General features: G+C 34.6%; 1 protein-coding gene across 17 annotated transcripts in view; it reads left to right on the top strand.

The window, feature by feature from the left end:
- SENP6 (SUMO specific peptidase 6) overlaps positions 1-14,553 on the top strand; it is a 91,821-nt gene that overhangs the window by 73,351 nt on the left and 3,917 nt on the right. For 13 of the 17 annotated variants that reach the window (XM_036414457.2, XM_036414456.2, XM_036414463.2 and 10 more), the window contains 5 exons: positions 5,254-5,672; positions 8,948-9,051; positions 10,415-10,503; positions 12,032-12,100; positions 12,749-12,899. In XM_036414457.2, the coding sequence (XP_036270350.1) occupies positions 5,254-5,672; positions 8,948-9,051; positions 10,415-10,503; positions 12,032-12,100; positions 12,749-12,899 (832 nt within the window). Of the gene's footprint in view, positions 1-5,253; positions 5,673-8,941; positions 9,052-10,414; positions 10,504-12,031; positions 12,147-12,710; positions 12,900-14,553 lie in introns of those variants that run through there. The other 4 variants (XM_036414455.2, XM_045573121.1, XM_036414462.2 and 1 more) reach the window with 4 other exon arrangements.

Here is a 14,553-nt window from a genome sequence, read left to right as displayed (position 1 = left end):
TATATTTCTTTTTTAATGGTAATTGATGCAGCTTTCCAGTAAATCATATAATATACTGAATTTTACAAATCCTAGATAAGATATTTCTAATTTTTTTTTATTGGTCAATGTAGAATAATGTTAATTTTTAAAATGGTGCTGCTTGTGGTCTAGCAAACATTGTATAGAAAAAGCTACTTTGCCCTAGCCGGTTTGGCTCAGCAGATAGAGTGTTGGTATATGGGCTGAATGATCCCAGATTCGATTCTGGTCAAGACATATGTCTGGGTTGTGGGCTTGATCTCATCCCCAGTGCAGGGCGTACAGAAGGCAGCCGATCAACCATTACTTCTCATCATTAATGTTTCTATCTTCCTCTCTCTGAAATCAATAAAAATATGTTCAAAAAAAGAAAAGAAAAGGCTACTTTATACAGAAAGATGATTAGGTCCATAGAAGAATTTGAACTCTTAGTTTAAAACACATTTAGGCTCTTAACCAAGAAAAAGAAGAAAAGGTGGCTAGCTGGATTTTTATCATTTTCTCAAGTTGAAAGCCATGCTGACTACTCAAAGTAATTTTCTAAGTTAAAAGGGGGTAGTTAAACATTTGTGTTATTTCCCCCCCAAGAGGCATTGATTTATAGGATAGTATTATTAAGGTGACCAGACGTCCCGCTTTTGACGGGACAGTCCCAATTTTTAACCATTTGCCCCGTGTTCCATGGCATTTTTAAAAAGTCCAAAAGATTTAAAAGATTCTTTCCAAAAAATCAGGACTTTTTTAAAACACTGTGGGATGCGGGAGAAATTGTTAAAAATCTGGTCACCTTAATTATTATACAATTTAGACTTAAATTTGTTTGTATTTCTTTTTTTGTTATTGTTTTCATATGCTCTGCAATCAAAGATCCCCAGGAATACACCTGTAGTTGGATAATTTTGGGTTTATTACTTACATCAAAAGAGAATACATACCATAGACAACCATGGAGCCTCTCAGTGAAAGTGTGTTTGAAAGAGTCTATAACAAAATTTGGGCTTTAGTGTAGTGATTTAGGGAAAGATCTAAGGAAGCAGTGGTTTGCTTGGGTAAAGAAGTAGCATTCATTTATAATAGTAAGCAAAAAGGGGGATTTTGATATTTAGAGCGTTGGTTTTATTACCTTGTTTGTCACTGCTTAGACAAATTATGAAATGGCCTTGCTTTGCCTCATTTTACTATGGTTGCAGAATAGCATTGTCTGAGAGATTGTTTATATCTATTTTTACTAAGCTTAACTGTCTCAGACTAACTTCTGAATATTTTTTTTCTCATTATGAAGAACATATTCACTGTACAGTATAATCAAGCTGTATTTATTTAAAACCCTGCTTTAATTGTAACACTTGTGTTCTCTAATCAGTTCAGCCAAAGATAGGTGTAGACTAGGTCAAATATTGGTTATGGCAATAAAGCTCAACTTTAAAATACACACACACACACACACACACACATGAGACCCAATACACAGTATTCGTGGAAGAATAGGCCCCTGGCTTCATTCCTAGCCACCCGGGAGCCAGCAAGTCCCCACTCCTCACCCCAGCCACCTGGGAGCCTGCATGTCCCCGCTCCTGGGCCACCCAGAGCCTGCAAGTCGCTGCTTCTGTCAGAACCGGCAAGTCCCAGCTCCCTGGCTGCCTGGAGCTGGCACGTCCCTGCTCCTGGGCTGCCCAGAGCCAGCGAGTCCTCGCTTCTGTCTGGAGCACCACTCCAGTAGCTCCCTCCGCTGCCCCCTTCCCCTCATAGCAGACTTCACCCCACTTTCACCTGCTTATGCAAATTAACCTCATCTTGTTGGGTTAATTTGCATACTCACTGATTGGCTGTAGGCATAGCAAAGGTACGGTCATTTAGCATTTTTCTCTTTTATTAGTGTGTATATATATATGTGTGTGTGTGTGGGTGTGTGTGTGTGTGTATATATATACACACACATACACACATTTATATAGTCAGTTTAAAATTAATCTTCAGTACATTCTTTTCAAAGTTCCTTGCCATATATTTGTTATATAAAATAATATGTAAGCTGCCTAATAGGTGAAATGGAAAATATACACTGAGTGGCCAGATTATTATGATCTTTGAACACATAGTAATCTGGCCACTCTGTGTCTTTGTATCTCAAATAGATACCAAAAGTATTCTAGACTTTTGCTGGAGATCAACCACCTATTTACCCTGAGCTTTCTATCAGCCAGTACAAAGGGGAAAACTGATCAGGTGCATGATTTATAGTATCTTTGGTATCAAATAAATGAGGTACTCAAGAGAAGTACACTGAGTGGCCAGATTATTATGCTTTCAGAGATCATCATAATCTGGCCACTCAGTGTACATAAAAATTGTCAGAAATGAATTATAAAAATTTTAAATAGAAATATAATTTGAAATACACACAATTTAGCAACAGAGGCACATCCTTCTTAATCACTCTGTTGTGGACAGAAACTATGATCAGTGCTTCCAATAATTTTGGTGAAAAGTAGAGAATGAATAAAGATGTGGAACCAGAAAATGATTCTGCAAGAGTACTATGCCATTTGTGGATGGAAGAATAGCCCTAATTCATGAGGGTGCATTTTGTTTCATTTATTTTTTTAAAACATACATTTTTATTGATTTCAGAGAGGGGAAGAGAGAGAGAGATGATAGAAACATCAGTGATGAGAGAACATCATGGATCAGCTGCCCCTGCACTCCCCCACTGGGGACCGAGCCTGCAACCCAGGCATGTGCCTTGACCGAAATCGAACCTGGGACTCTTCATCCGCAGGCCGATGCTCTGTCCACTGAGCCAAACCAGCTAGGGCTCGTATTATTTTATTTTAATATATTTTTAAAATATATTTTATTTATTTATTTATTTATTTATTTATTTATTTATTTATTTATTTATTTTTTACAGAGAGGAAGGGAGAGGGATAGAGTTAAAAACATCAATGAGAGAGAATCATCGACCAGCTGCCTCTTGCACATCCCCTACTGGGGATGTGCCCGCAGCCAAGGTACGTGCCCTTGACTGGAATTGAACCTGGGACCCTTGAGACTGCAGGCCAACACTCTTATCTACTGAGCCAAACCGGTTTTGGCTCATTTTATTTTTAAGAGGTACACCATAAGTATTTATATTCTCTGATAATATTACATAGACTGCCATATATTTGTCATCTGTTTTATTTTCAATTTTCCTGATGGTGTTAATTTCTTTCCAAGTAAAAGCTATTTGTTAAAAATTGCCACAGTAATTGATAAGGGGCAGAAATTTGATATTTGGATCTATTCTATCTTCAGATACGTCCAATTACCTATTTTAGCCTCTTCTCCCACTGGTGATTTAAGCTCAATGTAGCTGCTATTATTAAAAGGATCATAAAAGCAAAATCCTGGCTCTTAGAGGTTGAAAGTGATCTTAGGTGTTCCCACTTTCTTCTTTCAGCTAGGTGAAGAAAGAATTTTCCTAGCTTTTCATTGAGGCATTAGAAAATTTATAGCTTATATTCACATTGTCATAATTGAGAAGTGTTAAAAACAGTGATAAAGGTAAAACTGGTTTAGCTCAGTGGATAGGGCGTTGGTCTGCGGACTGAAAGGTCCCAGGTTCGATTCCGGTCAAGGGCATGTACATTGGTTGCAAGCACATCCCCAGTAGGGGATGTGCAAAAGGCAGCTGGTAATGTTTCTCCCTTCCTCTCTGTAAAAAAACAATAAAATATATTTTTTTAAAAACAATACTGATAAACTTAGGTTACTACTATAGGTTGAGAGTCATTGTATTACACTATATTTAATCAACTTTAAAACACGTTTTTTCATATTTTAACATTTCTGAAATTCAGATGTGACATATATTATCTGAGTCTTAGAGTTGAAGTGAGAAAGTTGGTATACTGCTGTTTTTACCACCCTAGCCTGACCTAAGTCCACAGCATACTGAGGATTAATAATTAAGGAGGGAAACATTCCTCCACCTGTCCTTTATAATACCGAGGATGAAGCCAACCTCTGATCTTTCTACTTAGACTGCCCAATGAAGAGACAGCACTGTTTTTTAGTATTGCCTAATTTAACATTTTGTAGAAATGAGAATGTAGCATAACTTTTATCCTCATCACTACATTTATTTTTTCAATCAAAAAAGATCTATTGGCTGCAACAGGTTTGTCTCAGTGGATAGAGCGTCGGCCTGCGGACTGAGGGGTCCCGGGTTCAATGGTCAAGGGTTCCAGGTTTGATTCCGGTCAAGGGCATGTGCCTTGGTTGCTGGCACATCCCCAGTGGGGTTGTGCAGGAGGCAGCTGATCGATGTCTCTCTCTCGTTAATGTTTCTGACTCTCTGTCCCTCTTTCTTCCTCTCTGTAAAAAAAAAAAAAAAAAAAAATCAATAATATACATTAAAAAAAAAAACTATTGAACATCTTCCTATATTACAAATATTGTCTTCAGGCTAGTAAGTTCTCTAATATCTATGGCCTGCTCCTTTTAATTTAGCATGTAATACTGCCTAGCATATAGTAAGCCCTTAATAAAATTCTTCATTAGATTAATGATTATTAATCAATATTAGCTGTATAGCTTCTTATTCATGTTTTATATCCTGCTGTTGGGAGCTGTGGTACCTGAATTCAGCTATATCATGAGCACCCACTTGACAACTGGACTCTACTAGTATTTTCAGTTCTTTTATAATCATTACATTAGATAAATTATTTCATTTTAGTGTATTTACATTTCAATATAGCATGAGACAAAGGATTATTTGATACTTTCAATGTTAAGCAATTCCTACCTTGTTAATAAGAGAAACACAGACATGGTTAAAGTTTTTAAAAAGCTATAAATATGTATAATATTTAGAAAGTGTTCAAAATTATACAGTCTGATTAGACTTCTGAAGACATTATAATCTTAAGACTAGATAGGTTTCTATCATTTTACATAAATAAAGCAAAGGGAAAGTGAATGGGAATGATGAATTGACATAGATATTATTTGTATTTTGTTAAATTACCTGAAAAATTTAAAAAAAAAAATTTTATTCCATAAACAAGAAAAGGTTTAAAGGATTTTTCGCAGAAGTGAATATGGGCTACAAAACTTAGGTTGAAAAAATTGGGCATTCTTAATAAATGTCTTCAGAAAAGCTTTAGAGAAGCATTTCAATTGATATTTATTGCCAAATATAACTTTTCTAATAATATATTTAGTAGTTTCATTTGTTTTTTACAGTGCACATTGGTTTTTGGCTGTTGTTTGTTTCCCTGGTTTGGACAAACCAAAGTTTGAACCTAATCCTCATTACCATGAAAATACAGCCATGCAAACGTGTTCAACTGTAGAGGACAATTGTATTCCTACTCCTTCAACCAGTGAAATGGACAGTAGTTCACAAAACTCTTCTGCCAAGCCTATATTTAAGAAGATGCTAAACAAAAAGCATTGCACAGCTGTAAATGATTCAAGTGCTGAACAGGAAGAAAGTGACCCTCATTATCGGAGAAACATAGGCAGTCTGCAAAACATAAATCATACTGCAAGTGAAAATGAAGAATCAAATAATGGAGAATCTGCACGCCAGTCAATTGTTGATAGGATTAATAGTGAGAATGGCCTACAGAATGAATATTTAAGTTCTGTGCACCATACAGGTATGTTTCTAAATGTTTTGAAAGAATTAAGGAATTCAGAGTAAATTGAATTTCTTATAAACAGGATTAAGATTTCAGGGTACACTTTTTATTAAAAGTCAGATTTCCTGAAATATAATTTACCTACAGGAACGTTCGTCCTTTTATAAGGATAGTTCAGTGAGCTTTGATAAATGTTTATAGTCATGTAATCACTACAACAGATCTAGAACCTTTGCATCACTCCAGAAAAATTCCCTTAGACAGTCTTCTTCCCACACCTCTACAAAGAGCGCACGTTTAAAATTATAGTACAAGGTCTACATTTTCTATTGATAAGATCTTGGATTTATTTTCATTTTATAGGAAATTCATTGTATTCAAGATAGTTATTGCATAGTCATACACCTGTAAGGTGAATTAGTTCAGTCTTCTCACTTTACAGATAAAAATTGGAAAGCAAGTGGCCAGAGGTAGAAATTAAAGGTTTTTCTCCAAAATAGTTGCTGGCGTTAAAATTAAAGGTTAATTCCTTATTCTCACTCTCCTTCATTTTTTCACTAAGAAGAAGGGCATTGGTCCAGCCTGTTTTTATTTCCCTTCAATTTTAATAATTTGTTTTTTCTTGAATCTATTCCATATTTCTTGCACTTGTTATGGAAATGTGAAATTTCTGTTCAAATACTTAAATTCCTTGTGAAATCAATTGTATAATTTTCTTTCCAACCCCATGGTAAAAAAAAAAAGTCTACGCTATTAAATCCATAAAGTGCTATAGTGTGTACCTTGTACACTTTAATTAAACTGTGAGTAGATCCTAATATATATTTTTAGAGGAAAAAGGTCAGTATAAAGCATAGAAAAATGTATGTAAATTCAGAAAGAACCTATCAAAAGTTGTGAATGCTGAGCATACTCTTAGTACTTTTACCAGCTTATTTTAGTAAGTCAGAAGAAAGCTATTGCTGAGTCCTTTCTATTTAGTTTGACATACTAAGCTGCATAAAGCTAATAATAGCACTAGAGTTTTTATCTATGTGCCCTTTTGGAGATAAGAGGTAGAAAAGGAGAAAGATATGTGAATTATATCTTCATTGAACTATTTTAAGTTCCCCTTTGATCAGTAATTTCATCCATTTTAATGTGAATTCAAATTAAAAATGAATTAAAGTGCATGATTTAAAAACTAAGCAATGAGACAAAAACCTAGGGCTTCATATACACAAACTCCAGAAATTCCTAGTGACCTTACAGGTGTAAGACTATGCAATGACTATCTTGAATACAGTGAATTTCCTATAAAATGTTCTAGTCTTTAAAGTTGTAGTATCAGTTAAAGTTGAATAAATATTCTCACAAATGCTAATGGAGACCACAGTAGGAATAATCTTGTTTTACGTAATTTACCTTTCAATATTTGTTTATTCAAAGTATTCTTTTTTATTATTGTTTGTGCGTTTGGTATTTGTTTTTGCTTTTTTTTTAGTATGTGTATAATAGCTTTCTTAAAGAAAGTTAATTTATCTTTATTGTGTGTGATACACTGATACTTTCTATTCTCTTGAGATAATCTAATAGTGGTAGTGTCCCACAGTTTGAAAAAAAAAATATGGTGCTCTAAAGTAGGTGTGTATGCAATTTTCAAGAATGAGGTCCCGGCTTTCATCAGATGCTTCAAAGGGATCATTCACTAAGAAGCACATTAAAGAACAGTTTCTCTAGAGGTAACTTTACTACTACCTCAGGGAGGATAGTGAAGCAGTCTATCCTACATAAAATGAAAACTTCACTAAAAATTAGGTTACAGAAAGCTTATAAAAATTTTTCTGACATAATTAATATCTCAGTAATTGATTTCTGTTTGAACTGGGAGTATAGTTGGCAGAACTTAATGAATCATTTTAGACAGTTTTAATATAATTTTAAGTATCAAATATGTACAGTCAGAAGTCTTGTCTATTATTGTCAGATAATATGCTATAGTAAATAAGTGGAATTGTATATTATCACAGGAATTAGGTTCTTTTAAGGTCAACTGTAGGAAAATAATATGTGTATCACTACTTTCATTTGCTGTTTTTTCAGTTGGGCACCACATGAAATATAGTTGTCTTATATGGAACATGAAAAATGTGTATGTTTAATCTCTAAACTCAAACTCAGACTTATCTTCAAATGATCTTACTATGAGAAGCTCTCAGGAACTGGGACTGATTGAGAGAACAGCTGATGGGAGTTACCACCTCGCAGTTTATATCAGAGCATTTGTTTATTGAATGAAATGGTTGAAGGAATTGATTACACTAGTTAAATTATTGTTCCATTTGAAATGCATATACAGTTTAATTTGTATAAACTTCATGTGACAGTTTTGTAGATAGAAATAGTTTGCCTCTAGAATAACTTGATTGTAATTTACTAATTCTAAATTGTTTAAGGATTTGAACTAGTTTTGGCTTTAAACATAAAATACAGATGTATGAAAAAGATGAGTTAAAAAAGTTATTCTTTGCATAACTAAAGGATTTATCTTCATACTTTATTAGTTATTTTAAGTAGTGTTTTAGATTTTTATACATGTCTTTAGGAGCACATTTTGAGTCATTTATTTTTGTACTACCAGCATCTACATTAGGATTGTGTTTTATTTTATTGAAAGTCTATGAATATAAACCAGACATGAAGCATATACAAAGTTGGGGGACTCATCCGTAACTATCCTAACATGAAGATTACTTTCATTTTTGTCTTTTTCTTTTATTATTTGTCCAAAAAAAGCCTATCTTAATTTTAATCATGTTTATTTTTTTATCCTGTATTGTACAGTTTTTCATATTTTCAATTTTAGTTTTTAAAATGTACAGTATTTCATTTTATGTTCTACCATTTAATAACTGTCTTATTAGACATTTCATTTATTTTCTGACTTTTGTAGCTTTTGTAATTAAATATATCTGACATACCTAGCACTAAAATATTTATTTATATACATCAGTATGTATATACATTCATATTTGTATTTAAATATACACTTATATTTAATCATATAATTGATACATAGTTTTTTAAGTTTTAATGAATTTTAAGGTCTGAAACTGCTGTAATTGACATGTCAATTCAGGGTTTAATTAAAAGTAATTTTATGTTTGGATACTACCTACATGCTAAGGCAAATTTTGTCTCCTTAATTACTATATCCTTTATTGATTATCTGCCTAATATCTTGTAGCCTATATGCTATACTATAAGTGATATGCATGGACTTTTTTATTACATAATGTTTCTTATTAATACAGATGGTTTAAGCAAAATCAGACTGAACTATAGTGATGAATCAGCTGAAGCTGGTAGACTGCTTGAAGATGAACTCATTGACTTTTCAGAAGATCAGGATAACCAGGTGAAGCTTGCTTGACAAAAAATCCTGATGTTTTACCTAATTGTTTTTCTTTGGAGTCTTATGGGTAGTTTCTTCCATGTATCTGGACTTGATTCTCATTTTAAAACACAAATTAAGTTTTCTGTTCAGAGGTTACTAGGATAAATGTGCTAGTGCTATTTTCTTTTAGTTTTAATTCACTTCCCTCCCCCTACCAACCCCCATTGTGGATGAACCTAATAATGCCCACCATTTTAATAGAAAATAAATTATTTCAAATCAACACAGCCACCAGTCCTACCTCCCTTTCTCTTCCTCTTTTAAATTGTTTATGGGCCATATCTAACCGTTGGTCTAACTTGACATTCAAAAGACAAATGTTTAACATTTTGATTATATTAAACAAACTTTATTATATTATTACTTCCTCCACATTTTCAGTGATTTTTTTTGGTGGGGCCTAATTTAATATATATGACAGGAGCAAATAATATTTAGTTAAAACTAATAGGTCTATTCTAATATTTAATGTCTTACTTGCTCCCATAAACTTTACTAAAACCAAGAATAAAGTATACTTTTTAAAATATTTTATAATTTCAGTGAAAAATGGCTTTATATCTAGAGAAAAGTTTATAAAAATCCTATAGCATACTATTTCTTTAATTCTTTAACTTTTTTTAGTTGAGACAAATTGAATTTATCCAATAGTGAAGATAGCTTTGTATTGCACAATTTTTCTTTCTTGCTTACTCCTCTTGTGAACAAAGCCATTTTTTGTGATGTTTATAATATGTGGCTATAAAACAATTTTTCTCTCAAACGTATACAGACATATATTTGGATTACATATTAGGCTTATAATAAGCACTCATGCTTCTGTGGTCATAGCAGTTATTTTATTTGTAAGGTTGCCAAAAGCTTTCTCCTACAATAAAAATAAGCTTTGTTTTAAATGCAAGATAACTTATAAAATAAAACACTGTGTCATTAAGCTGTCTTCTCTCAAGTGAAATGGATATACGGTTTTGTTAAGGAAAACAGTGTTTCCAAAAACCCTTGAAATATTTAAAAGTTACTCATGTCCTATTATGAAACAATTATCTTAATCAACTAACTTAACTTTTGTAGAATACCTAAATCGGAGCAATGGCATTTGACCAGAGAAGAATCAGTCATAATATATTCAGTCTTTAAAACTGTATACTAGATTGAGTAAATGATGTAACAGTTTTTCGGATTCCTTTGATTTGTAGCTTCTTTGCATTAAAATGTCAGTTTTGTGATACTAGATAATTGGAATCAAGTGACATATCAGTTTTTTGTGTTTGATCACCTAACTCGAATTTTTTTTGACATACTAAGAATAGGCTCTCTCTTATAGGATGACAGTAGTGATGATGGATTCCTCACCGATGACAATTGCAATTCAGAAATAGGACAGTGGCATTTAAAGCCTACTATCTGTAAACAGTAAGCATTAACTACATATCTTGCACATTTACATAATTTTTACTTATGTACCTTCATAGAAGAGCACATGACTAGGTAGTAAAAATTTTTTTTTTTTTTTTTTTCCTTCAGAAAGGAGGGGGAATGGAGAGAGAGAGGGAAGCATCAATGATGAGAGAGACTCACTGATCGGCTGCTTCCTGCACACCCCACACAGGATCGAGCCTGCAATCCTGGCATGTGCCCTGACCCAGAATCAAACCGTGACCTGGTTCATAGGCCAATGCTCAACCACTGAGCCATACCAGCCAGGCTAGACGGTTTTATTTAAACAAGTACTAAGCAAAAGTCACAATGGCTGTCAAGTTCATTGAGGAAAACTGGGTCATGTGTAATGTCCAAGGATCAAATGGAGAGAAAGAATAATTATTTTAGTCCTCTACTTTTTATATGTGCATGTGTGCACACAAAGACATTTCCACCCAAAAGAGAGTGAGTTCGTTTTGATTTTCAGAAGTAATCCAAGGTATATTTTGAGATCTCTCTAGGGGCTCCAAACTTCTTAGGTGATGAAGTATTGTCTATTTGTAGACCTCATCTTTTTTAGCTTCTTTTTATTTTTATTTTCCTTTGTAGAAAATGTTGGCTAAAACTGCATTAACAGCTATTGAAAAGCAAACTTTTTTTATAAATAAAAATATAGAGACCTTGAACAGTTAAGAGATCTCCAAAATCAATAAAATTTTAGCCAGGATCTTTAAACATTCTAGAACATTTTGCACTATATTAGACTTCCTTACCTTTACTTGGGTTTATAACAAAATTTTGAAGATTGGGTCTTAACTTCTAGTGTTTAAAGTGGAATCTCTGGATTCTAAATTCTTCTATGTGACAATTACCTATTTCATTATCTGTAATAGGTTTTAGTTAAAAATGGGATTATTTTTTATTTTTACATGGATGCTGCTTTTTTTTTTTATTTTTTTATTTTTTTTTTTTTAAATATATTTTATTGATTTTTTTTTACAGAGAGGAAGGGAGAGAGATAGAGAGCTAGAAACGTCGATGAGAGAGAAACATCGACCAGCTGCCTCTTGCACACCCCCCACCTGGGATGTGCCCGCAAGCAACGTACATGCCCTTGACCGGAATCGAACCCGGGACCTTTCAGTCCGCAGACCGACGCTCTACCGCTGAGCCAAACCGGTTTCGGCTGGATGCTGCTTTTGGTATTCAAAATGGGGTATTCAAATTTTCAGAATGGTTTTAACTTCCTATTAAATTTTGAAGTATTTTTAGAAACCTACTATGGAACTTTATTGAAATATATTGACAACTAAAATATGGTTAAATTACTACTTTGGTATTTGGTATTTAAGTATTATTAGGTTATGTATGACTATAAGGTTTAGTCTCACCATCCTCCCTAACTTTTACTTAGGCATGCAAAGGGAATATTGAAGGTCTTAAATTTTTATTGCTAATGCACTTCTTTTTATGCCTTTTTAACATTATAAAGTGTTAACATTTGGTCCTTCCTACCATGCAGACCTTGTATCCTACTGATGGACTCACTCAGAGGCCCTTCTCGATCAAATGTTGTAAAAATTCTAAGAGAGTAAGTTCAGAACTGCACTTTGTATTCTGTTGGAAATAAAAGACTATCTTATCTAATAAAGAGGGGACATGCAAATTGACCATCATGCCGTATTGGTCAAGATGGCCGTGCCTACAGCTGAGGCCAAGTTCCCGTCATGTGTCTTAATGAGCAATTACAGGGACCTGAGGCTGCCACCCCTCTCCCCTTCCCCCCCCAACCCGACTGGGCTTGACAGGAACCTCAAGGTGTGCGCCCAGGCCAAGGAACTCAGGCCATGCACCCTGGGTCAGGGGACTTGAGACTGCGCCCCCACCTGGTGGGGCTTGATAGGGGACCTCAAGGCGCACCCCGTGGCCTGGGCTGGGGACCTCAGACTGCACTCCCCACCCTGGCACTGGGCCAGGTGAGGCCATGCCCCCCAACTGGCAGGGCTTGAGGGGAATGGGGCTGGCGAGGGGTGGGGCTGGCCGGGTCTAGGTCTCGTGTGATTTCAAGGCACACGTGGGTGGGCGGGGACTTTGACACTTCTATTATAGAGAAAGGGCAGATAGCAATATTAAAACATTTCCCCTAATTCTTTTTTAATGTGCATGAATTTCTTGCATCGAGTCACTAGTATATGTATTTTTATATATGTATATTCTTACTACATATTCATTATTACAGGTATTTGGAAGTGGAATGGGAAGTTAAAAAAGGAACCAAAAGAAGTTTTTCCAAAGATGTCATGAAAGGCTCTAATCCAAAAGTACCCCAACAAAATAACTTCAGTGATTGTGGTGTATACGTGTTGCAGTATGTAGAGAGCTTTTTTGAGGTGGGTTTCAAAATGCTGGTTATGAGATAATACATAATAAAATACTGTTTTGGGTCTTACATTATTATAAAATAACTAAGTAAAATATTTTGAAGAGTTTAAAAAACTATCACTTCAAAAATTATTCCAAAGAACAAAAAACTTCCAAATTGGAGAATTTTTAAGACATGTTATATATTTCATCACATCCAAGCCTTGTGACCTCATTCCTCCTCACTAATCAACTCCCCTTTACCCCTGGCTCTTTCTACCTTAAGAAATCTCTCCCATGATGCGAATTGCCCTTTTCACTCTCTTTTTGCCTCTTAACAGATATATTTCTGGAGATGTGTTTATATTCACTGTCTTCATTTCCACAAATTCTACTTCTCAAATCTCTGTAGTCTGGCTTCATCCTCATTCTATATATATATTTATTTTTGTTTTGTTTTGTTAAATATATCTTAGTGATTTTTTATCGGGGCCGACACTATCCACTGATTTGAGTCAAACCAGTTAGGGCCTCATTCTTTTTTTTTTTTTCTTTTTTTTTTTTTTTTTTTTTTTTTTTTTTTTTTTTTTTTTTTTAATATGTTTTATTGATTTTTGTACAGAGAGGAAGGGGGAGAGAGAGAGAGTTAGAAACATCGATGAGAGAGAGTCATCGATCAGCTGCCTCTTGCACACCCCCCACTGGGGATATGCCCGCAACCAAGGCACATGCCCTTGACCAGAATCGAACCCGGGACCCTTCAGTCCCCAAGCCGACGCTCTGTCCATTGAGCCAAACCGATCTTGGCAGGGCCTCATTCTTTATATTGAAATTGTTCATGACCTCTAAGCACTGTTTGACACTGACTAGTACTCATGACACTCTTCCTTTGACTTAGGAGATGCAATACCACTCTTGCATATTTCTCTTGGGAATTCTTTACAGATATATTGACTCCTTCCTTTTTTTAATTCACTATTCAGTGTACCATTAATGTTATCACTTCATGTTAAATATATTCAATTCTTTATTTTTTTATTTTTTATTTATTTTTTATTATTATATTTTATTGATATTTTTTTTTACAGAGAGGAAGGGAGAGAGATAGAGAGCTAGAAACATCAACCAGCTGCCTCTTGCACACCCCCTACCGGGGATGTGCCTGCAACCAATGTACATGCCCTTGACCGGAATCGAACCTGGGACCTTCCAGTCCGCAGACCGACGCTCTACCACTGAGCCAAACCGGCTTTGGCTTCAATTCTTTATTTCTGATGCCACTTTTGAAGTTCAGTATACTAGCATCACTATTCTAAACTACTACCACTTACCTTTTGTTTTTACAGTTGTTTTCCAGAAACCCAAATCTAGTCATCTTACATTAAATCTTATAATGGCTTCCTGTTACTCTTGGATTAAAGAAAATTCATGTGGCTTTCATGATCCAACTCCTGTCCAAGCCCCTAGCCTCATTTCCTACCATTCTCACTCTAGAATTCTGTATAGCAGCCACCTGAATGTCATTCAGTTTCTCATTGTGTCATGTTCTTTCTCATCTCTAGACCTTGATACATAGTTCTTTACCTGGAATATTCTTTCCTATTGCTTCTGTCATTTCTTATTTGGCTAACTCATTTAACTTCTGGTCTTAGCTTAAATATTACTTCTTTTTGGAATTGTGTT

This window comes from Pipistrellus kuhlii, unplaced genomic scaffold, assembly GCF_014108245.1.
Source record: "Pipistrellus kuhlii isolate mPipKuh1 unplaced genomic scaffold, mPipKuh1.p scaffold_m20_p_5, whole genome shotgun sequence".
Classification (NCBI taxonomy): Eukaryota; Metazoa; Chordata; class Mammalia; order Chiroptera; family Vespertilionidae; genus Pipistrellus; species Pipistrellus kuhlii.
This window is presented reverse-complemented; position numbering and strand designations above follow the sequence as displayed.